This window comes from Argiope bruennichi, chromosome 4 (assembly GCF_947563725.1).
Source record: "Argiope bruennichi chromosome 4, qqArgBrue1.1, whole genome shotgun sequence".
NCBI classification, from domain to species: Eukaryota; Metazoa; Arthropoda; class Arachnida; order Araneae; family Araneidae; genus Argiope; species Argiope bruennichi.
This window is the reverse complement of record NC_079154.1, coordinates 23,889,747-23,915,439: the sequence shown is the minus strand read 5'-3', so window position 1 is coordinate 23,915,439 and position 25,693 is coordinate 23,889,747. Positions and strand designations below refer to the sequence as shown.

General features: G+C 31.4%; 1 protein-coding gene across 1 annotated transcript; it reads left to right on the top strand.

Moving 5' to 3' along the window:
- Positions 1-230: 230 nt before the first annotated feature.
- On the top strand, positions 231-20,812 carry LOC129966122 (aldehyde dehydrogenase 1A1-like). The gene is made up of 12 exons (XM_056080506.1): positions 231-388; positions 6,879-6,983; positions 8,155-8,295; positions 8,411-8,537; positions 9,633-9,694; positions 10,902-11,144; positions 13,114-13,216; positions 15,180-15,364; positions 17,567-17,889; positions 19,284-19,358; positions 20,505-20,544; positions 20,676-20,812. Exons 1-12 carry the CDS (start codon positions 344-346, stop codon positions 20,706-20,708), a joined length of 1,482 nt encoding a protein of 493 aa, XP_055936481.1. The 5' UTR covers positions 231-343; the 3' UTR covers positions 20,709-20,812.
- The last annotated feature ends 4,881 nt before the right edge of the window (positions 20,813-25,693 follow it).

The following is a 25,693-nucleotide window of genomic DNA, read 5'->3' as shown; positions in this document are numbered from 1 at the left end:
GTAGTTAAAAGAAGTTAATAATAAATCAATCTTTCAGATTAATTAAATATTTGATTATGAAAACAAATCATTTCATGAAATCAAATCAACTTTTAAAATATCTGAACAAAGATCCAGTTATAATCGGAAAGTTAAAGCAACGAAAGAAACGAAAACATGTTCCCTTTTCTCCCTCTCTCCCTCTGGAGTGCTTACAGATGGACTCGCCTGCTCCGAGATGCCCGTGTAAAGAAAAGTCAAGGTCAAACCAGATGCGGCTTATAAATACTAGGGACGATAATTATTTCTACTCTGGGCGCTTCACGTTCGAGAGAAAAGGAGAGATCTCTAATTTTTCAGCAAAATGTCTCTGAAACCCTGTTCTAAGGTCGAGGTGAAATACACCAAGGTTGGTTTTGATTTAATTGCATTTCTTTTATTGCTTTTTTTCTTTTCTTTTTTCAAAAGTTTTACTATCGGGAGTGAAAAAAATAAACTGCAAATATGATTGATTTGTTAACTTGTTCATGAACTTTTGAAGAATCAACCAAACTTTCCTCTTCAATTATATGTAACGTATATTAGTAAATAATTATGTTGAGAATGACGTGTTGTACTGCAAATAAAAAATTCCAATATAAATTTCTTTTTATTAAATAACTGATTTTCATAACTTTATGAAAATATTCAAAATATAAAATCTTTTAATAAAACTTTGTAGTTACTGAAGAATTATTTGTATTACTTTTTTTTCTGATATTTAATGAAATGGGTGATCACAGAGTAATACGACTAATCTGAAACGGATTCTGCATCCGTTATATTTAACAGATGTTTTTTTAAAGTGAAGAACAAATTATTATTAGCTGCATTGTTTTTAATACCATTTTTTTGTATTAGGAATAACAAAAAAAGACATTCCATTTATGCAGTGGCTGATTTAAGTACATTGTTGTTATAAACGATGCGCATTATGTGACTTCATTTTTAATAACTTGTCGATCTAATATTTTGTTTCACGTTTAGCAGATCAGTAAAACCTAAAATAATCCATTGGTGTATTTTCTATTTCGGTAACCACGAAGAAAAATGTTTTTATTTATCGATTTTTTTTTTTTTTAACTAGTTAAATTCTTTTAACGTGTATACACGTCACTTCAAATATTCCTTTTATCGAGGTCGACATATAAATTTATAACAAAAAATAAAATCTTGTTCTCTTTATTACAATTTTTTTTCAAAATTTGCTTACAACCCTTTGCATTACGCTCGATGTTTATACGTGTCATCGCTTGACTTTAAAAAAGGAGATTTGAGGGATTTAAAAAAAAAAAAAAAAAATTCGCAGTTAACTGCTTAATATTTGTATATCATGGGGGGAAAAAACAACGAAAGTTACAAATTTCCTGAACATTAGCCGTAACTATTATTTCTTTACCTTCAGATAGAAACATTTAATTATTAGATTATAATGAGATCATAAATTTCAAATAAATGTAAAATTCAAAATTGTTATTTTGCCGGACTTATCAAATCAAATGCAATCAGTTAAATAAACAAATTCCACTTATTTATAAATATTTTATTTCCTAATGATTTAGCAATTCGGTGTCAACACTTACTGTAGTACTAATATTTTATAATCTAAGAAATTTTGCATTTTTCGAAAATGTGTCTGTTAGACTAAGAGCATTTTTTTTTTTTTTTTTAATTCATCTGCTTGCGTCTTTAGTCTACTGGCGTTAGGCAGCAGCCTAGACTGCCTAATCGGTAATCGGCTACTGCATTTACGAGATGAGACTTTTGCTAAACGTCACGTGGGATGGTTTTTCTTTCTTCTGTGTCGTCTTGAAATACGTAAATGTAAATTTTTCGATCAGCTGACCATCGGAAAGAATGAATCCAGAATAATCGGTGAAGGTCGTTTCTATTGTGAATAAAAATGTCTAGCTGCATTGTTGCCCAGGAACGCCTCCTTTTTTTATATTGTTGATGACGAGGCATTTAAAAAGAAATACTGAAGCTGCATTGAATAGGTACCATTGGGTTTTACAAATAAATAATATCTGTAAGCTAAACACCAAATAAAATTTTTTTTAAAAAAAATTCTTTATAAAAAAAATGCTAATTTACGTAATTGACTTTTTCCCCTTATGTGATTAAAATTATTTTTTTTAAATTTCTTTCGGAAAGTAATTCTTTTTTAAAATGTTTTTATTTTAAAAAAAAAACATTTAAACAAAACATTTTTTTAAAAAAAACTATATTTTGTAATGGATTTTTTTTTTATTGCATTTAGTCCAAAAGAGTTTAGTTTATGAATAGCTACGAATGAAATTAATTGCATAATATTGCAAAAATATAACAATTCTGGAAAGTCGTACAAAATATCAAATTGATAGAAATTCGCAAATTTGATAATCCATTTTCAAATTCTTAAATGTCATGTATAGATATACAAGTTGGCCATCAAAAGTTAATAAAAATTAATTTCAATTATTTTTAATTCCTGTTATGGATTAAAATATTTTACAGATGTTTGCAATTAAACGTTTAATTCCTATTTAGATGCAATGTTTTTGAATACATCAAAATACTTTTGCAGTGCAATGGAATTGCAAATAATATGAAATATTGATAGTTGAAAATTCATGTCGAGATTAAATATAAATTAATCTAATAATCCTTAATAATGCAGTTGTTAATTGAAACAAGGTCGTTTCTAATTTTCTTTTAATCGTTATTTCTACACTGTAGCATCAAAATAAGACTTGAAGCGTGTAAAATGTTTTAAAAAAATTTAAGTAGGACAGTAATTCCATTTTTTATATGGCATGTTTGATATTTCTAATTGATTTTGTTTTTCAGTATTATGCATTTATTTTTAAAGTTTATTCTTGTAGTGTCATTAAAATTTGGTTTTCATAAAGAAATTTTTTAATTCATTGCAGCTTTTCAAATCTAATTTTGAAATTGGAGTAACCTTTTATCAAAATGACGTAATCGCATATTCAAAGTCGATAACGAACTATAATCGGAATTTTCTGTTTAATTTTGCCTTTGTTTTAATATATTTCATTTTAAATGTGCTCTAACAAAGAAGTTAAACATGCCATTTTTGCAAAGTCGTCTCGTAAAGATACCTGTATTAATATCATCTGTAATTTAACGCGTTCAAAAAATGTCTTTTTTTTAAAGGTATTTTTCATCTTTGACAATTGCTATCACATTCATGTGGAAACCTTGACGCGTAAATGACCTTCACATTGTGTAAATTCGCCTACAGGAAATAGTTTCTAGTCGGCTTATCTTATAATTATTGTAATAGCTGAAGTCCTCTAGAAAAATATTCAGTCGTATTTTTTGTGACAAGGAACAAACAGCTTAATTATCAGTCGTTATCGTTGATTAAATCAAACAGGAGATTGTTTGACTAAATCACGATCCACTGCTTATCTATTAAGTACGATTAGGAAACTGTTTTCCTATTTCTTTTCGGCATCGTTTTACTCAGAAGAATTGTGCTTTTGACATTTTTTTCCGACTGAGAAAGGTACACATTGAAGATTAAAGCATAATATTTTATTGATAATGTTTTTTGACTTCTTTGTTATGGGTGACACAGAAGCTATGCTAGTGGAATGTTTGTTCTTTATATTCGATTTTGTATTCTATAACCTTTAAGGAATTGAAACTTCACTCTTTTCTTCGAGCAAGTGACACTCGATGTATATGATTCTAACTTTAAATAATTCGATGTGCAGGCTTAAATTTTATTACCGATATTCTGTCAAGCGTAGATAGTTAAACATTCTTGTCCTAGGATATCGCTTCATATCTCCAATAGCACACGTATATTGCACGATATTAAACAGTATTCGCAGTATTTAATATATTTTACAAATTGTACAATAATGCGCAACATTCTGTGCTCTTGTGATGTGATGTTTAAATTTCCGATGTCGAAAAACTAAAATTAGATCATTCGAAATTGAAGTCTGTCAATTTACGGCCCTTTCTTTGACTTGTAAACTTCGTGATTTAAGCGGGGTATTTATCTATATTCTCACAAAAATAGCATTAAAAATATTTTGAAATTTTTAACTTTAAAATAATAGATCATAGAAAAAATGTATCTTGGTTAAAATGAGAATTTTTAATTCTTTAAAACTTACATTGTTACAAACCGACATAATGTTTAACTTTTAACCTTTTAACAAGATTTCTGCATATAATAATCCTCTAAATACAATTGGAAATTGCGAGGACTTTTATAAAATTCATGCATTATTTCAAACAGGGATGTTAACCATACTATTTGGAATAGAGCCTCTCGCCTGTTTCTCTTTATATGGACTTGATAAGTTTTGTAAAATTGTCTATATATTATATGCATCTAATATTATACTAGAAAGTCAGTTTTGAAATTTTTTACATTTTATTTAAAATTTGAATAGTAAAGAATCTGCAATTTTTGTTCTGAAATTCACAAGCAGGTGACGCTCTTTGTATATAACGTGTGTATATAATTCTAATAATTCGATGTGCGAGAGAATTTGCAAAGTTCTTGAAATTTAAGGTAGCTTAAAATTTTTAGCTAAAAATTACTTGAGAAAGTAGCATTGCAATATAACTAAATAGCAAAAAGGAAATGCCTGAAATTTGTACATAATATAAATATCGGATTAAGTATATAATGTGATGGGAAGAGGGGATTGACAAGGGATAAATACGAGATTATTTACAGTATAAAATTATCGGCAAAATTCAACTATCGATTCCAAAGTCATCAGTAAACTAGCTGAAGATCAAATATCTCGGTCTTTTTACTTTTTTGGGTGTCTTGGATCCTAATTTTCAATTTGATTGCTATATTTTCACTTTTTAACGATTGTTTCACAATGCTTTGAAGACGAGTTTTTATAGAAATCATTAACGGTAAGAAGTTGAAAATCTTTACGAATATTAATGTTGCAACCTGGGAAACTCCAAATACAAGGATGAGACGCTTTCTGTATCATAGTTGGTTCTCACCACCCTGGTGGGTAGAAAATGGAGTGTGGTAACCACCTCTACTAACGACCGATCGTGCGTCGTTTGTGAGGAATTTATACCGTAGCTGGCGATAGCCATTAGGACCTCAATTATTGTTCTCGCCTGCGCTGTCACGGCGTCCGGTCTTTCTGATTTATCTGTGTACCTCAGGGAGGGGGGGGGGGGGGTAGTCGACTGGATTATTTACTAATCCTGAAGTAAACTCTTGCCCCTCCCCATCGTAAAAAAAAAAAAATCGTACTTTGACCTCGCATTTTGCCCCTCATCCGATCCACTTTGTGTCGGGGGGGGGGGGGGGGTTGAGATATGAAAGTCGTAAACAAGGTTTATCCCACGTTACCGCAAAAGAATACTATGAATAGAATGGTAGATCAGGACTTCATCCCGTAGGTCATGGACCTTTTTAAAGAGGCTTTGCTAGAGAATCTGAATCGCTTGGAAATTTATAACAAACGCCTGTTCCATTTTAGAATTCCAATGAACAAAAATAACTAAAGTCGATGTAAAAAAATTTTTCATTAACCGACTGAAAAATATCCTTTCGACTAATTTTAGTTTATGTTCTTGTGCGTTCTTAAAAATGCAAAAATTTACTCTTTTAAAGTAATTTTTTTTTTTGTATTAAAATGTATCTGGGGGGGAAAGTGCAGAGTGCAATTATAGATGTAATATTATAGCACTGAAATGAAATGAATAATTCGGTTTGCAAATAAATCAAACAAATCCGAACATTTTTGTGTGCAGACTTGCAACATATGTTTCGATAACGAACACTTTGCCAGAATAAGAGCTGCAAGAAACGACGATGTATACGACAAGCAGAAGTGAATGCTATCTTGGGTCCTTGTATGAAACCGTATGTTCACGCGAACTATTGATTGTTTTACTGTAAAAGTGCATTCGCATCAGTCGCATTTTGTATGCAGGGAAAACGCATCTTAATTGTGTCACTCTCTTGACGCAAAGAAAGTTAATCGACGAAGTGCAGAATTTATTTTAAAAATATATATTTTATGGCTTCAGGGAAGAGGTTAAATTTTTGTGGAGGATGGGTATTAATAATAAAGAACTGTTGAAGTATTTTCAAGTGCCTGGAATTCGTTCGTGCGAACAAAACGTATCGAATGTTCACTATTGTTTTTTATGCCTGCAGTTCGTGAATTGATTTTTAAACTAAACGAAGAATTTCGGCACTTTTTGTCTTCGTTGTTTCAAGAATCTGTTCTTTATTCCTTTCTTTAATAAAATGTATTATAACGTAGACGCTCATATTTCTATGATGTGCTCTTGTATAGCACTAAAGAACTAATTCAGAGAGAAATTAACATCGTATGATGACTTATTAGATGAAAATTTCAATATGAATTTATGTAACTGAAATTGCATAGAATTCGACCAGAAAACTCTTAACTATAAGATTTTTGTTATTTATTTTCTTATCGTATATACACTAGGAATCCTCCAATCGTTAGTGGCAATCTGTTTTATTAATAAACTATTCTTTAAAATAAAGTTTATTTTGATATAATTGTATTTCACCATGGCATTATCATATTTAGAATAAGAAATAAGGTTGTGATATTTAGGATTGTTTTGTGCATTCCGTGTTATGCTTTACTACATTACCCAAATGTATTGAAATCGTGAATTAAATGTTCACGTAAAATCTTTATTTTGAAATTATCTTATTTTTTCAGTTCTTTAATATAATGTTTTGGCATTGATGAGAATTTCTTAGCATTTCTTTTACTGTTTACATATGTTGTTGAGTACCTTTTATTGGATTGCATTGAAAGAAAGATGATGCGGTCACTTCTCTTAATGTTGCCATTTTCATTTTATAGCTCTTCATTAACAATGAATGGCATGACTCGGTGAGTGGGAAAACTTTTCCTGTCATAAACCCATCCACTGGAGAAGAAATTTGTAGAGTTCAGGAAGGTGACAAGGTAAGTTGATGGGGATTCTTTTATTTAATGGTGTTATTAAATTTAAGCTTTTATTTCGTTTCTTCATTAATCGAATCTTCAAATGCGTTAAAATAAACACTGAACGATATCTAAACGCATATATTTTGAAGAATAGGAATAAAACATCTCAAAGGATTTTCTTGAAATTTTTAAAGATCAAGCGAGATGATGACCTTTTTCCAAAAATGGCTTCCAAAAATATTGTTAAAACTGATTTTTATATAACTTCTTAAAATTCAAAAGTTGTCCTTTTAATTATATCAATTTAGTTTTCATGCAACTTATTTTAATTTCAAATATATTTTTAGATCCTTGATTGATGAAATAATTTTCAATATTTGTTTTGTTGAAATCGGATTCAAGCTGTCTTCGTCTTTATAGCGGATATTTAATCGCATAATTTTCTTCAATTATGAAAAGCTTAAAAAATCCTATTTTAGAGTTTGCATGAAAAATAGGAGAATGAAGTTAACATTATCGCTAAAGACAATGTGCATTTAGAAAGTAGAATACTTGAACACTTGTTTTCATTGCCATGGTTTGACTCTGGACTTCTCATCTACACAGTAAATAAAACATGTGTAAGATATTAAAATGACATGCCTTTAATATTATATATTAATCACATTTTGATGTTTAAAAAGTATACTTCTTTGAGGAAGCCATTAGTATCAAGATACGCTCAAAAGATATAATCGAAATTAAATACAACTAGTTTTTCTGGCAAACGGTTACCAAACTTGGCTATTATGTTCTTGATGATTACTTGAATTAAAAATTAGAGCAATAAATTAACTTTTTCCCAAATTTTCTTTATCAAATTTTCGGAGATTTTGCACGTGCAAAAAAAATTGTTAGACTCTATAAAAGTTTGCAGAAGAAAGGAAAAATTCCGTAAATCAAATAAAGTGCGACTTTAAAGACGATACAGCTAAGATAACATCTCTTCTTACTGCTTAGCAAACATAGCGTAAAGGTGAAATTTGACGACTTTCAGGAAATGGAATCTTTCCTCGAAGGACTGAAATACAAAACCTGTAACTTAAAAAAAATAAAATAATAATAATAATCGCTTACTCGATTTACGACTAGACTTCCTAGCTATTATTTTCTTCTACGAATTCAAAATACGGTTTTATGTATTAATTAGGCTGATGTTGACAAGGCTGTTGCTGCAGCAAAAGAAGCTTTCAAAAATGGATCCGTCTGGCGAACAATGGATGCCTCACAGAGGGGTCGTCTACTGAACAAATTCGCCGACTTAGTTGAGAGGGATACGGAATACTTAGCTGTGAGTATTCATCTTGTATCCTAATTTTAAATGAAAACAGAATGTATATATTCACTTACAATATATATTTGATATATGGACATTTTAGACGCTTGAGTAATATTTCTTGTTTCAGAACCTGAATACTTTAGAAAACGGAAAGCCATTCAAGGATTCCGTAGGTGATGTCATGTTTGCTTGTGCCACCTTCAGATACTACGCCGGCTGCGCTGACAAAATTCACGGCAAAACTATACCTGCTGGTACGTTTTCTTTTTGCTTGAAATTTTTGTTTATATACCTATATTTTTAGAATATTGGAAATTAAACTGTATATACGTCAAAATGAAAAAAAAAAAAGTTTATGAAAGATTTCTCCCCTTGAGCTTCTCGTATGTAAGCTGTTCAGAAAATCTTTGAATTATTTTCCCTCGTTTTCGAATGTTCGGATTGCCGTTTATCAAATTCGTGTTACTCGTCGTTTTTACGTGCATCTGTCGTACTCTTCGGTTTTAGAAACGGGATGATTATGAAATGATCTTAATTTTAAAGCATTATGGAAATATAAAGAATCATAAAAATATAACAAAGCTTTATTCATCCATTCTCTAAATTTCTCGAAGAACTGCAAAATAAATGGCAATGAGTTATAAATTTTGATGGTGATGTACAATTAAATGCAATTTTCCCTCTTAATTTATTAATGCTTAATGTGCTTATTTTATCGCCAGTTTCTTTCTATGTATTATGATGTTCGTGTATTTTATTGTATTATTTATAATTCATTTATTACCAGATTACAAAGCTTTACCATCCATAAATTCAAATAGAAAGCGATCAGTGATAATTTCCTATTTTGTTATTGCTCTCATTGCTTTCTGCCTGTGCATGTCGAATCCGTCGGGACCCAACGTCCTCCCGCTGGTTTGATGTGGAAGTTTAAGAGAGGATTTGGATATCAATTCAGGTGTCGCCCTCGTCATCTGACCTCGGTTCAAAACGAGGTGCGTCCTAAAATAAACCTTATGTTGATTTAAAACGGTACATTAATCTAACTGAACTGAATCCTCTCTGCCTGAATGTTTTTAAATCGCAGTTCGACCTTGACATCGACTCGTATGAAAAATATTTTCGACAATCAACCACCACCTATCTGCAAGATCTGTTTTTATTTTTCCTGATATCATTATTCGTTCCTATAGTACGTGCAGTTTCATTGAAAAATATTTTTATTATATTATATATATATTTTTTTCTTCTCTTAAATCTGATATTTTATTTAAATTATTTTGAAAATTTTACATCTTAAATTTCCATGAGGGAGGAATTGATTTTTATTTAAATTTAATTTTATTTAGACGGAAATACCTTTTCCTATACCCGTATTGAACCTGTTGGCGTTTGTGGACTTATCATCCCTGTAAGTATAACTAGAAATCTCTTCCCAATAGATTAAAACTCTGATTTTCTTAACGTTTTTTTTTTGTTGTTGTTGTTGTTTTTCTAACTGTACAAATATTGTAGACAGACAAATATTGTAGAAATCAGACGTGGAAAGATTTCGGCTCCTTGTTAGCTACCATTGTTAATTTTATTTCTCTGTAAAAGCAATTATGCGACGATATGCGTGTCGTAAGTGTATTGTTTTTATAGGTTTTTCATTCTCTTCAATCATTTCAAGGTTGTGATGAATCTATTGTTTTCGACTTTTTACAATACGTCCGACTCCGAATGTGTATACTAATGATAATAGGGGATAACATACATTCATGCGAAACTTGGACAGTTCTCAAAATGTAGATTCAAAGGCCAACTAAACAGACATAACTGGGTAAACACACTCGCAATACTTTAAATAAAAATCAATATTGCCTTTACGAAATAGATTGAGATCCAATTATTTGACTTTTATAGCAAGCCACGTCTGATTAAAAAGCTTTTTCATTGTTTGTCTTCGATAGCAGAAACTTCGTGTTTCAGCAATTTCCGGTTGGGCGAATAATTTCGTCATTTCCCGATGCCAAATTGCTAGTAAAATTTTTTCGCCAAATCTGATAAATGCCAAATGTCGGGGAAAAGGTTATGTAAATCTACCGGTATGTTATCAAATAATTTCTACATATCCCATTATCAACAGTAACCAATGAAATTTGACGATAAGAATAGAATCGCGAATAAAATATTGAAATAGAATTTTAAATTCCCATTTTATTCTTCTAGATCTACTAACTAGTTAAAGTATAGAGTATAGTACGTGTATCAACCGCTATCTTCCTGAAATAGAAGATAGTAGTAAATTTTCTCTTCCACTATCATTATTATACTTTTATTAAAAAAAATGGCTATAAAAATGCAGTAATAATTTTTTTGTAAGCCGACCATCCTATTAACAGATTGTGTGTTGGATTACAAAAACGGATTATTTTAGAATTACGCGGCAATTCCATTGCATAATGGCACATCATTTCACTTATACTGCATTCTTTTATTTGACCAAACTTCATTTAATTTACATGTTAAAATGGAGCTTAAAACCTATGAACATCGAATTCTAACATCTGCTCTAGAATTGATACTGTGACATATGATATACCTTGGAATAAATATCTTAACTTTGTATATTCCAGTGGAACTTCCCTCTCCTGCTGATCAGCAACAAATTCGGCCCCGCCATAGCTGCCGGCAACACCATCGTCCTGAAGCCCGCTGAGCAGACCCCCCTGTCTGCCATTTACATCGCCAGTCTTGTCAAAGAGGCCGGATTCCCGCCCGGAGTCGTCAACATCATCCCTGGATATGGACCCACGGCTGGTGCCGCTCTCACTGCTCATCTGGATGTTGACAAAGTGTCTTTCACTGGATCTACTGAGGTAACACGCTCTGGTTTCTCAAAAGCCGTCAAATTTTGGTTTCTTGTATATGCAATTTACAGAAAGAAAATATTCCAAAGAATTCGGCATTGGGATATTTGAAAATTCGTTTTAGATCTCTGTGTCCGAAAACATGTGTAATATTTGTGTGTAAACATATTTTAGCAGATACTTGGCCGAGAAGAAAACTTTTGAAAGTTTAACTCCGCTTTATTTCATCCCGGGAGGCATATTATCTTCAAAGAAAAAGTAGTAAGAGATGCGTCATTCTACATCGCGACACAAGAGCAAAAGATACCGAAATTTTTTCCTTCACTGATTTTGTGAGATTTTGATGGGGATTTTTTTGACAGTCGTATTAGGAAAGGAAAATTTAGGTATCTTTAAAAGAATGTTGTAAATATTAGGGAGATTCGGAGCTTGAGAAAATGTTTGTCATCAGTTTTCTGCGTATACAATTAAAGTGTTAATAGGATCAGGAAATAAAAGAATATTTTAGAATAAAATTAAATTTGCCTAAGTTAATTTAAAAATTAGGAAATTAGTTAGGTTTTTTAATTAGATTAAGAAAGGTCATTATATATAATATGGAATTGTCTGCTTATCTGAGAACATAATACAAAAACAGAATGGATGAAATGTGTGTTCTTTTCAACAGAATTGTAAAGTTCTAACTTTTGGCCGAAATCCGGCTGCGAGAACCTTGCGGTACCATCCATATGCTTGTAAAGATTTATCAAATGTATTAAGTTTGATGGATAGACTTATCACTGTCTTGTAAATTTGTCAAATTTTGGATGAAAAATGTCTTAGTTTATTTGATCACGATAATTCAAGGGCAACTAGTTACATATATAAAATTTATGATGTGGCCTTAGTACTAAACTATGCCAAATTTTGGACACAATCTATCAAACGGAAGATACGCAAAAGCTGTTTTCTTCATTATGCTAAGAAATTGAATACAGAATATGTAGTATTGTGTAAATACTGCGTATTTTATATATTGCGTTTTGTATACTGCCTATTCAAAGTTGAAATAGTAAAGTAGTTGCTTTGCTAGAGCTTGATAAAGGTGCAAGGTTATTTGGAATCCAATTTGTAACGCAATTTTGCGGTATTTGCGATTTTGTCTAGACTTAATTCTTCTGAAGAAAATGTTTCTTATTTAGTTTTATTTCATTAACTTCCTAGTAAAAAAAGTACTTGGAATTTTACAAATGGATCCAAGATCCTTTATTTTAAGATTTATTTCTCAATTAAATGGTGCTCATTGGACATTCGATAAAATTAATGAAGATGTATATATCTAGTATTATAAAACTATAAAAAAAATGTGCTGTTGTGAAATGCTTAAAATTTTGAAAACTACTTCTTGCATGAAAACATATAAACGAAAATATAACTATTTATGATATTCAATTTAAGATTAAAAGCACTTAAAGAAAAATAATGGCTTAAAATGCAGATTACTTTCCGAGTAAGCAGATCCGAAACTTATTTTTGATCCGTATGTATTAAATGATATAGAACTGACTATTTAATTTATTAATTGTAGAATATGCAAACACATCTTAAAATTAACTTTAAATATAAACAGATTTTATGGCATTTATAATAATATATAATTGTTCATCAAATAGGCTTCCGCAATAAATTTTGAAATCATAAATATAATTTTTTATTTTGGAATATTGACGCACCTTTTCGATTACCTAAATCGGCATTTTGATAATGTTAGCATCCTAACTTCCTTTTCTGTCAATTCGCATTGTAGTCTTAAACTTCATGTTCAGAAAAATAAATGGCATTAAAATGCTATTCTTCATACCACCCGATTGGCTACCATCTGTCTTAAGCATTAAAAGTTCCAATAACATTTTTAGATACCAATTTTTAATAAATTATATTTGCTACATTTCTACACTACTAGAATGAAGAAATTTCAGTATAATGTTGTTCTTTACAGGTAGGCAAACTCATCCAACAAGCTGCTGGTCAAAGTAACACCAAGCGAGTGACCTTAGAAATGGGTGGAAAGAGTCCTCTAGTCGTGTGCTCAGATGTAGATCGTAAGTATTTGTTCTAAACTGAAAATGTAAAAAAAAAAAAAAAATTGCATATGTACAATGTCCCAAAATTACTTGTACAAATGCTTCAGAGAAAACATTGGAATGAAGCATACTCACTGGAAATGAATGACATCAAAGCCACAAGATGGCAAACGGTAGGAAAATTTATTGAAGTTCAATGCATGCAATTCCATAGTCCAATGCATTCATTGCTAAACTCAAACTAATACGCTTGGAGATTATTGTTGTATTGGTAACAGCAATGCTAACGTTTATCCAGGAGAGGCATTTCCGAGCAACATTCAATTTCGTGTACCATACCTTTCCCAGAATTCCGCAGTGTGAGAAGCTCCTCAACTTGAAAAAATCATGCAAACGCGAGGTTATGCAGTAAGATAACATCCAAGAAACCTCTATACATGAACACATTTTCTTACACGAGTCGAAGTTTCATGTTGAAATCGCATGTTCTTGCAATGGATGCAAATTGAATGGGGAAAATTAGCAATTGTTTCACTTCTGCAGTGGTTTACAGTACCATCTTTTATCTTCATGGATGCTTTACGTATTTATTGTTCTTTTTGATGTTTTCTACTTTCTATAATATCACTAATGCATTTGTATAATAAATTTGTGCCAATATGTTCCATAATATAAATGTGTGAAATAAATCCCATTTCTTTTCAATTTTCAAAATGTAGATATTATGTAGATGTATTTTGAGTTAAATAATAGTCTGCTAGTCATATTCAGAAATAAATCACGTGATCTTGGTCTTCGCTTCAAAGTGAGCATGTGGTCATCAAATGGATAAAACGCGAAAAAGGTATTTTGTCGAACTTTCTTGAATTATATTAACAAAATCCAAATTTTTACGTTCTCGTGCGAGAGAAAAGCGACTCATGCATTTCAAAATATTGCAATCGCCAAAAAAAAAAAATTCGATCTTCAAATCGTGATGAATTTTAGACTTCTTCAATGTGAAAAATTTCATTTTGAAATCATGTTTATTCGTCGACATGTATCTGAACTAACTTCAAAACGGAATACAATGTATAAACTCCGTCAAATGTTTTTAACTTGCTGATATTTGACAAATTTGGGATTAAATCTCAATGGAAAGAGGTTCTTTTCATAATACAGTGAAGCGAAACATACCGTGCCATCTTAAAATCGTATTCGAAAATGTCGAAGCTTAACCATTCATCCCCCCCCTCTTTATTTACATTCCAGAAAAAATATGAAGGCATGGTTTGTTTTACTTCAAAATGTGTGTTCTATTGATATTTGTTTTAATATTTGATGCCGCAATTGTATCAGATTCCATCTTCTCAAAACTAGCTTAATTAGTTCAACGAATATATCTTAATTGATTTCATAGTTAACTTTTAGCATTCCACTGGTACTCCTGCGAAATCCTTAGTTAGCATTCACGCTTTAGGTTTAACACATATAATACAATTCTTTGTACAAACAATATGAACTAAATATGAATTGATCCATAAATATGCAAAGCCACCCTATCTGCAGTTCCGATACTCAATCCAAATTGCCAGATATTAATCCTTTAGTTTCTTTTGACGATTCCCGCAAAAATTTGTATTTAATAATCTCAATTTAAGACTTACAGATTCAACCAAAACGTAACTATTAATTTTGGTTTGCTAATCAAACCAACTGGGCAGTCTTTTAAGGAATTTTAACCGGCGAACGCCACCAGCAAACAATCATACGCATCTCATTTTTGGATGCCAAAGGAGCGTTAAATGTTAAAGATTTCTTATAGGAAAATATAAATGGAGAATTTCTTGCTTGCTTTGTATATAAATCATTTTTCACACATGTTCATACTTCTGAACAAATTTCAAATGTACATAAACCTTATTCATGATTTGCGCTTGCATTTGTATATAACTTGACACTTCTTCGCATGTTCATTTAATGTCTTTTAATACATTTTCAGTGGACGAAGCTGTTCAAATCGCTCACGATGCCTTGTTCTTCAACCAAGGCGAGTGCTGCTGTGCAGGATCTCGAACTTTCGTTCATGAAGACATCTACGATGCCTTTGTTGCAAAGAGCAAGGCACTAGCGGAGAAGCGTATTGTGGGAGATCCATTTGATCCCAACACCATGCAAGGGCCTCAAGTAAGTAAAAGAAGTGCTTCATCAATCCATAAAAAAAACGAAATTATGGAATGGTGCATTCTTTGCATGTCTAATGCACGCCTTTTATCGTAAAACTTGCTTCTCATAAGGAGGTACCGGCGGGGGAAATAAAAAGTTCATGACCCCCTCCCCTCCCCAAAACAGCAGTTTATCTGGCTATTTATGATTGCTTGATTTAAAAAAAAAAATCAAACGCCCTCTGATCGAAATTCATTTGGTACAAGAATCAAATAGATTAGAAAGATTGATTACACAAATAAACAAGTCTTACTTATCTAGTTTTCTTTTTTAAAAAATTCCTTTTGGGAACGATTAGTCATCGGAGATTCTTGCGTAAATCAACTATTATGAATCAGTTAGGATACTCTATATATAACATATAATATATTATATAGTCAAAGCTTGAGGTATATTTAATGTTAGTGCTTGGCAATCGTGGAAGCTTAAAATAGCGATTAGCACAAACTTACCTTTTATTTTCCATGAAATTAAATAACTAAAGTTGGAAGATATTGGCTCTAATTTTGCATTTAACGGTTTAGCCCTCGACGCCGTATTCCTGTCTTATTTAATGCTTTTAGTTGATCCCCAAATCCCTCCAAGACAACATGGCCTTCCTAAAATGTTAGTCTGTATCTGCTCCTGAACATAAACAAGTATTCTATTAGTAAAGTAAATGGACATCTATTGTAACAGTTAAAACATTATAAGGAAAAATATCCAAAAAAGTTAATTCTAGTTGTCGAAATATTCGTATTGCACTAATATTGGCAATACGAATATATATATATATATATATATATATATATATATATATATATATAATATAATTTCTCACGAGAAGGCAAAATTTGTACACGGAAGGAGCAATAAAACGAAGCGTTTGTGTACCTTGTGACACAAGAGAAAAAGTGTTTGAATATTTTCCTTTAGTGATTTTAATTGAGTTCTTTTGAATCTGTGGGCATCAATGTATCACTACCCACTATGCAATCTAGCCGGCAAGAACTTAATATTTCTTAACTCGAGAGTGAGATAACTTCAACTTCTTCTGTAAATCTTTTTATTTCTTATTTTTGTTGTATGAATAAATATATTCTTGTTTCTTGTTGAAAAAGCCGTTGCTTCGTTTCTTGAAGCTCTGAACAATTTTAAGTGGAGGAATCATTCCATATCCCCACAAATCTTTTGGACATATGTCGACTTGGGAATAGAAATCTTGGGTATCTTTAAAAAAAAAATGTCGTGGGTGTTAGGTGTTTTATCCCTTCTCTCGAAATGTAGGAAATGAAAACTCGGCAATTTTTTTAGAGGGGTTGTTAGAAATAATTCAAGTGGGATTCATATCGGGAAATAACAGAATTTTGGAATAAAATAATATGGGCTAATTTAAGATAATAACAAGAAAATTAAGTTTTAAATTAGATATATATCTTAATCTTATATAGGAAAATAGGTGAATGAACTAAAACGTTTTGCGATTGGTATTTAACTGCAATTAAATTTTAATCTTTTATAAAACGTTTTGAGTTAAAATGATTTCGTTTTTATTTAACATTTGTAACACCTCCTTTTCCGCCTTGAGCAGAGAGCGCCCCCTTGTGGCGTTTTACAGTAGCAAGCAGTTAAACGGAAAACCTGCATCCTGAGGTCGACTTTTTCCCTATGCGCAACCCTTGCGCTAACGCCGAATGCTTTCGGTTGGAAACGGTGTAATCCCTCCACCATATTGTTCTCTTTAATCTAATTGTCTATGTGTGTTTGTAAATTTTGTAGTGAAACTGTGTTTGTGTAGATTAAAAATTTTATATTTAAAACCGGGCAGTTCATTAGAAAATCGCAACACACCCACTATACATTTTATTTAATTTCTAATGATAAAGAATATCGGAGAAAAATGCCATTTTGACATTTTTGCGACTGTATTTTGAGGTGGAATCTGCAATTTAAGAAACACTAAAGTAGATTACAACAGCTATCTATATATTACATAGCAAATGAGAAGAGTTGCGTATTTAAAAAACACACTTAATTTCATGTTTTTTAAATTGATGAAATGAAAAATAGTGGAAACTGCATAGTATAACTAGAATTTTTTAAATTATTTTTTAATCTGATTTTTTATTTGATTTTCATTAAAATTTATTGACCTTTTTTTTTTTTTTTTTCCATTCATTTTAGATTGACGATGAACAGTTTGACAAAATCTTGTCTCTCATTGAGAGCGGCAAGAAAGAAGGTGCCAAATTGGAATGCGGTGGCGGTCGTCACGGCTCAAAGGGATACTTCGTCCAGCCTACCGTATTTTCCAACGTAACTGACAACATGCGCATTGCCAAAGAAGAAATCTTCGGACCTGTTCAACAGATCATAAAATTCAAGACCCTCGAAGAAGCCATTGAGCGTTCCAATGCCACAGATTATGGTCTGGCTGCTGGAATTCTGACAAAAGACGTCAACAAAGCAATTTTGTATTCGCAACAAGTCAGAGCTGGAACTATCTGGTACATAAATTCGTTAATTTGAATTTCTGTAAAAGTGTTGTTCGAATTTATTTCAGCTCGTATTTAAAGCTTCTATATGTAGAATTTTTAATCTAGGTACTTTATTTCTTTTCAATTGACACCGGTACTCAAGATTCTGCCATTCTGTCAAAAATGTTAAATTATCAATTTGCTTTAACAACATGCAATATGTCACGCTGTTACTTTTACTGCTGCGATATTATACGAAGTACGAATTAACTTTTTAACGAGTTATGATATATACAGTTTCAAAATGGAATGTTACCGTAGTTGAAGATGACAAAAACGCCGGATATCGTCTGGTGTTCTCGAACTTTCTTGAGCTTTCGAACTAATAACTTTTGTAATACGCAAATTATGTTCTTTTAGCTACTTTTATATACTTTTTTATGATTTTAACCATTCTTTTACGAGTTGTTTCTTAAAGTATCTGTAAATATTAAAATATAAATGTAAAACCAAGCTGTGTTATATTGGAATTTACGACACAAATATCTTCCCAAATATTCCAGTAATTCCGTTCTTGTGATCAAATAACTCTTAATTAAGCTACCCGCTGTAATATTAATTTCTCTGTCGGATTTTTTGCGTGTAAATTTGGTATGAAAGGAATAACATTTTTGAAATTATATTGCATGCGAAATAAACTTATTTGAATGACCTTTATTTGTGTAAGGTGTCGGTTTTCATTCCCGAAATAGTACGGGAGATAACGCTCTTAAAACTTGAATGCTGCTTGATCTCTTTTTACACTATGATTGCAAATTGTAATAAGAAAAGTTGATCCTATTTCTCAGATGTGCAAAATCGAAATTGTTATTTGCCAGTTTGCGATAACGGTAACAGACAAGGAAAAAGTGGATAGATTAGATTTAGTAGATCAGTTTCCATTTCAATTAAAATAAAAAAGGCTGAAACTTTATTTCAATGGCATAGCGAGAATGAATAGCACTCGGGGAATGAGAATTTTCTTCGCCCATACGTAGTTTTCTCCTAAAACGTAGCAAAATGCTGTTTTATTCCATGGTGCCACCTAAGATAGCTCCTTGGGCATAGATAAGTCTCTATACACCCCCTCCCTCGTACTCTTCTTTTAGGCTTTAGTTGCATCGTGTTGTTAAAGCATATTTTAACATTTTAGTGTTTGCTTCTCTTTAAGATTAGATCACCATTATTACTGAAAGATCCTAATGAAATGTTGTCTTCGAATCTGTATACGATTTGGTGTATGGGCATAACTATTGTAACAATGCCTTTGATGTTGCGGATATGAAAAAGCTTTAATCGAATAATTAATATAAATAATAGTTCATTCTTTTTATTTAGGGTTATTCATTGCTTAATTTTTTTTTTTTTTTTTTTTTTTTTCCTAGGGTGAACTGTTTCTTTTCTGGATCAGTCCAGACGCCATTTGGAGGATTCAAGATGTCCGGCCAAGGAAGGGAATTGTAAGTAGTGTCTGGATGTACATGATAATTTTTTGTTCCCGTTTAATCATTTACTAAGGCAATAATTGTCATCCATTTTTGATATTTTCAAACAAAGATATATTTATGGAATGAACCGATACATTCACCTGTCAACTATGTCATTTCATAAACATGTAATGAAATGTTGAAATTTATGACAATATACTTTCATTTGTCTGCTTATAAAACATAACGGCTCACTTTATTATTTCATACTGTACTTGCTTTATTTACATCTTGCGCATTATTTTTGCATCCAGAAGATGTTTATTCAGTTTTGTTAGTTTTATGCAAAAGATTTCATGTTTAATGCTTGAATATTGCTAGTATAGACTATGAAAATTTGATTACAAATTTTTAACTCTTGCGTCATACTGCATCTGGTTCTTTCTACTTGGGTATAAATACTTTTCCATACAATAATATATTTACTAATTAGCTTATAAATTCTTTTTAAAAATCTGATAATGCAACAAATTTATTAATATTAAAGTATTTTAACCTATTTATTAACTAATTTATTAATACAAAAGAATATGAATAAAATTTACATCAGGCTCCATCTAATAATAATATTGAAATGAAACCAAAATTGTGAATAGTTTTTTAATGAAGTTAAATTTTTGAATAATAAAAAGAACAAAGAAAATTAATGAAAGCTCTAATGAAAGGGTGGCAGAACTACTAAAGTAATAGATTCCAGAAACTAAAGGCGGAGCTCTCGATTAAGAAAACAAAAGTGGTTTTAGTTTACGGCTCTGAATATTAGAATCATCAAAGAAAATGTAAACGCCAAATTAATTATTTCCAGTATTAAAAGGTTTTTAAAATTGATATGAACGATACACAAATCAATTGGACAATGCACTGAATTTCTAATTCGAAATGATTCAGCTTATTTTGCTTGTTAGGTGAACTGACACAACTGAAAAAAGTTCACGAATAAATGAGAATTAAAATTGATGAAATTTGGATTCCTAATATTAGATACTAGGACACATGACTCGGTGAAAATGAAGAGAAATAAATTGCTTCTTTACTCACACTTGGCATCAATAGATTGAATCGTCTATACATTTTAAAAAATTTTTGATTTGATTGTAACGGCCTTTCCTTCCTTTTCAGTGGCACTGATGCTTTGAAAGCTTACTGCGAAATTAAAACCGTAAGTTTCATTCGTGTTTCAAAATTGTATCTTTAGTAATTTATATTTGGTTTTCTTTTTGATTTTTTTAACTTATGTTTTATACTTTTTAAGTTTTTTTTCCTAATTATTAATCTTGTTTTTTTTCCTAGGTCACAATTAAAATTCCACAGAAGAACTCTTAGATTACAATCTGATGCTAAATAGCGAAGTTCGACGAAATTTGTGGCATAACATTTTTGTACTTTTATACAAAAAATAGGCTTAATAAACAGTTGATGTTGTTTAGTATCTGTATTAGTGTTTGCTTTTATTATAGTCGCTTTTGACAATTAGATTTCCCAGGAATCTTATTTATTCATTTCAGGTAAATCGTTAGTTATATTCATATACATATACACAATTCTATGAATTTTCAGACATTACAGTCATGTTAATTATCTTGTATATTTTGTGCACATTGCATTGTGCATGAACCTTTCTAATAGACCAATCACAAGATATTATGGCGCTATTAAAAAGGTAAATATCTGGTTAATCTTCTAAATTCTTTGCATTGCAAATTCATTTTTTTATCTTGTAGATTACACAAATATTAAAAAGAATCCTTCTTTATATCTCAACAAAGAAAGAAAATTCAGGGGTTAAATATTCTAAACAATGAAAACAGTTCGGATTTCAGGGTAACAATGTAATCTATCGCTGAAAATGAAAATATTATTAAAAATTATCAAATTAAGCAAATTTTGCACTATAAAATTCATTAAAAAATAATTATTTGATTTTTTTTTTTTTTCTGTGAAAAAATTATTTTTGAGTAATGTTTTCGAGGGTAATCGCAGAAAATTCAGCTTTATTTTTAAGTAAAAATAATCGCTCCAAGGTGCACATTTCCACCCTCCAAGATGTATGTTCCAAATCTGGTCGCTGTATACAAGTTCTGTAAACAAGTATCTAATCTGTAAAACGTCAACTACACATGCCCGCAGACACACGCCTTTTTATTATAAGTATAGATATTTATATTAATTGTCTCATTTTCTATGTTACAGCTCTTGAAAGTTTCTAGAATGTATGTGTTATGTGCATTTTGACATTCGAAGGTCAATTTTAAAAATCATAATTTTATCAAATTGTGTGCATATGACGTAATTGTATACTTTTTCAAAATGGCTAGCAATAAGCCTGAAAATGTCGGGTCGGTAAATTCAGAAGACATCTTCATTGATATAATGTATTCGATTAATTGTTTGCTAGAAGAATCTTGAATTTCGTTAATAATTACCAATTAATCAATTTGAGCTTCCATATACTCGCCTTTATATACTAACCAAGTTATTAGTTTCTTGATAATTCCATTATTCTAATGGCAGCCTGTATTTGTGTAATTATGGTTTTTAATTCTGAATTTTCAAGCCTATGAGGTTCGGCTGATACAAATGTGTCTTGTTAGGGTACATTTATACCATTGCTCTATAAAGTTGCTTCGAATCTGTTTAGAAAAGGTTTAAAGATAAAAATAATGCAATACAATCGACTTCACCAAAGCTACCGATTTTTAGTTTCATGTTCCTAAATGTCAAATACTAGAAAGAGTCAATTTCCAAAAAGCAATGTTGCTTTCAGCGGCGATTTCATAATGTCTGAAATCAATATACTGATTGAGTATTGGTTAGCTCTCAAAAATTTCAGTTTTAAATAGTAATTTATTGCATATAAGTAAAAACACTATCGCTTATTTTACACGTTGACTGCTGTGTCATCCATATTCGGGTAACAGCAAAGGTTATCAGTCCGTGTAGAATTTAATGCGAGTAAAACACGTCTTTGTTTTGCTTTGTCTCCTTGTTTTAACACGTTGCTCACCGAGTAAATCGTCGCTAATTTACACTAATTGGATGTTTTCTTCTATACTACAGTTAAAATAAGCAAAGAGGTAAACATTTTAGTAGACATAAGAATGAATCGCAGACATGAATCTTGGAAGTGAACGTGTTAAATATAATCTGAATTTAGCTTTTTTTTTTTTTTTCCCTCGTTTAGAGTAGCAAACATTGATTTTTTTTTCTCTCATTTTATACTTGTGTATAGGCATCATTAGTTGGGAACATCATGCCATTATTAGCCATGTTATCTGTATCCAAGCGCCATCAGTGGTCGTGTATAAATATGCAAAATTGGTTGTCTATAAATTTCTAGAGCAATATTGATGGACTTGGAGATATTTTCACATTTTGTCTTAAAATTTTGCAGAGTAGATGTTTTCCATTATTTAGTTTTGTGCTTTCACTTTTCGCTTAAACCAAGATAGATATTTGGATTTTTTTTTTTTTTTTTTTTTTTAAGGAGTATTCGTTTTATTCAGTGTCCTCTTTTCCATCATCAAAGTAACTTAATACTCTGGTTACTTTGTAATTATCTGGTGATCTCCTGGTCTATACAATCTTTACAGCTGAGCTAGCAGGTGAATATATGTTAGTAGTGTTCTTTGATGGACTTTCGGACATCTTTAGTATTAAATAAATTAATACAACTTTATGAAATGCTACAAAATTGGTGTATAGTTTTTCATAGTTCAACCTTTATCCCTTCATTAATGCTGCTAAGGGGATTGTGTGCGTGCTTTTTGCTTTAAACCCATACAATTTTTATTTTTCTTATTCAAGCAATGTAGATCTTAACTGAGGTCGCAGTTACTATTCAAAGAAATTGTGTTGTCTTTTAAATAATTTAATAAGCAGATGCAATCAGCAAAGCATAAGCATGTAATTAGTCTTTAAATGGATGGCAAGAGAGCGCTGTAACATTGATTTTTAGTATAATCAAATATAATTATGCGTTTATATAATCTCTATATATAAAACAAGGTCGCAAATCGTATTAGTTACACCATTTATCTCAAAAACGGCTGTACCGATTTTAATGATATTTTTTTTTTTTTTTTTGGATTCGTCTTAGCCCTGAAAAGCACAATAAGCATTAAAATATTGTAAAAGTCAAGGGGAAAAAATTAATCTTGGGCTGCCACGGTTTGGCGATATGGCGGTTTTTAGTATCCAAACCACCGATATCAACGATGAAATTACCAGCTATCAAGTTGGTCGATATATGAACTGCAATGAGTTCGATTTGACATATATTCTCATTCCCTAATTACGAACGCCATCCCATTGTTTCACTTTTGGCGGTGCATCTGGCGAACGGGCAGCGAGTTTATTTCACCGCGTCAAATGTTGCTCAACGAGCTGAAGCACCTCAGGCAACAACATTGACTATACTCTGTTTCACCCTAACTTGGCAGTATTGTAAAAGGTAGAAAATGTGACGCTCCGCGTTGGGAAAGAGTTCCCCATCAATTCCGACTTTAAAATAGTTAAAATGCGCAGAAATTTATCAAATAATATCATAAATTGCAGAAATCCTTTTTTTATCAATATGTATTTAAAATTATTCTCAAGTTAGAAGTGCTTATATGTTAAATATTTTGTAAATAAAGCGAACGAATAAAACTAAAAGATTTTCCACTTTGGCTAGAACCGGTCTTCAAGGTCAATATTTGGCGCGCTTTTCTTTTACGTCTCCGCCAATTCAACTTCATTCTGTTCGCAACCATTATCATCTTTCGTACTTTTTTATTCTCGCTTTTTTAGCAGCTGATATTTTTGATACTATTAATCGCATTAGTAGTTATTAGTTTTGTTTGGTGAATATTTATTCGATTCGTCATTTCTATTCACTTTTAAAATGTTTGAAAAAGAGAAAGTGTTTTCACCGACTATGCTGTGCACACCTTCAAGACGAGTGAAACCAACAAAAAGTGCAACATGTAAAAACATATTAAATGTTTATTCTCGACTCCGAGAAAACCCTTAAGATTCTATCAATCAAATCGTTGATAAAATTTCGCATCTTACAGATGTTTCGCAATTAACAGTTTTCCTTTCGAAAAAAGAAATAAAGGCATCCTTTAAGTACCCCTGGAAAGAAGCGACCAGGCTCAGTAGATAAACATTCAGGTCTTGTAAAATATGATGATTTTACATTATTCTGTATTTGACGAAAAATCCATGCATTTTTTTCGCAGAAATGAGATTCCAACATTAGATAAAGTTTTAGAAGATGTGAACGATGATACAGATATCTTTTCGAAAAACATTAGCCGAACTACGCTTTACAGAATATTCAAAGATATATTGTTTTCTTTTGAGAAACGGTGAAACGAAATGAAATAACGTTAATGATTTATTAAAATAATGTGTCAATAATATTGAAAAAAAATGAAAATAAGGAAACAATTAATTCTCCGATAAAGTGATAATATGATAAAGTAAATAAATATTTACTATTTGGCGAAAAATTTGCGAGATAAAGTTTCGCCAACGATCTGCATTTCTAGTAACTTTATACTTTAAAGTAACCCTGTTCCCCTGACGACGACTGCGATTCGGCATGCCTAGAATATACACTACTGCCAAGTTAGGGTGAAACAGAGTATAGTTTCTTTGTGACTTGCCAAAGCGATCCGTTTGCCTGAACGTTGCTTTAATCAGAGATGCCACGTTATTACACTTGGAACGCTTCATCGAAGACATTTCAACGTCGGAAGCAAGGCAACATGGTTCTTGGTCAACCAGATGTGCGTTCTACTGATGCTCTTGGCCGTATTTATACAGTTCATTAGAAGAATGATGAATGCTTCTATTTGCGGTTGTTACTGGTGAATGTTCGAGGGCCAGCATCATTCGAATCACTACGAACTGTTAATGGTATAGTGTGCCCAACATTTCGTGCTGCATGTCAAGAGCTCAATTTGTTTGAAAATGATAATCATTGGGACACGACAATGGCTGAAGCAACTATTTCTGCATCTCCAAGTCAGATACACACATTATATGCTATCATCTTTTCGACATGCTTCCCATCCAATCCACATTACCTATGGAACAAATACAAGGATAACAGGTCAGAAGACATTTTACATCGAATTCGTGTAAGTTCAAGAAATCTCGATATTGAGGTGAATGAGGAAATGCATAATCAGGCTTTGATGTTGATTGAAGACATGTGTTACCTCATGTGCGGCAGTTTATTAGTGAAGTTAGGAATGCCAATGCCAGATCATGGAAAGAACGACGCGTTTAATCGAGACTTGGAACGTGAATGTGAATAT

Bases quoted from the DNA above. Each gene is read 5' to 3' on its own strand.
- LOC129966122 (XM_056080506.1), top strand. From the start codon at position 344: ATGTCTCTGAAACCCTGTTCTAAGGTCGAGGTGAAATACACCAAG. The intron at 389-6,878 runs GTTGGTTTTGAT...TTCATTTTATAG, and splicing joins TCGAGGTGAAATACACCAAG to CTCTTCATTAACAATGAATG. The intron at 13,217-15,179 runs GTAAGTATTTGT...ATACATTTTCAG, and splicing joins CGTGTGCTCAGATGTAGATC to TGGACGAAGCTGTTCAAATC.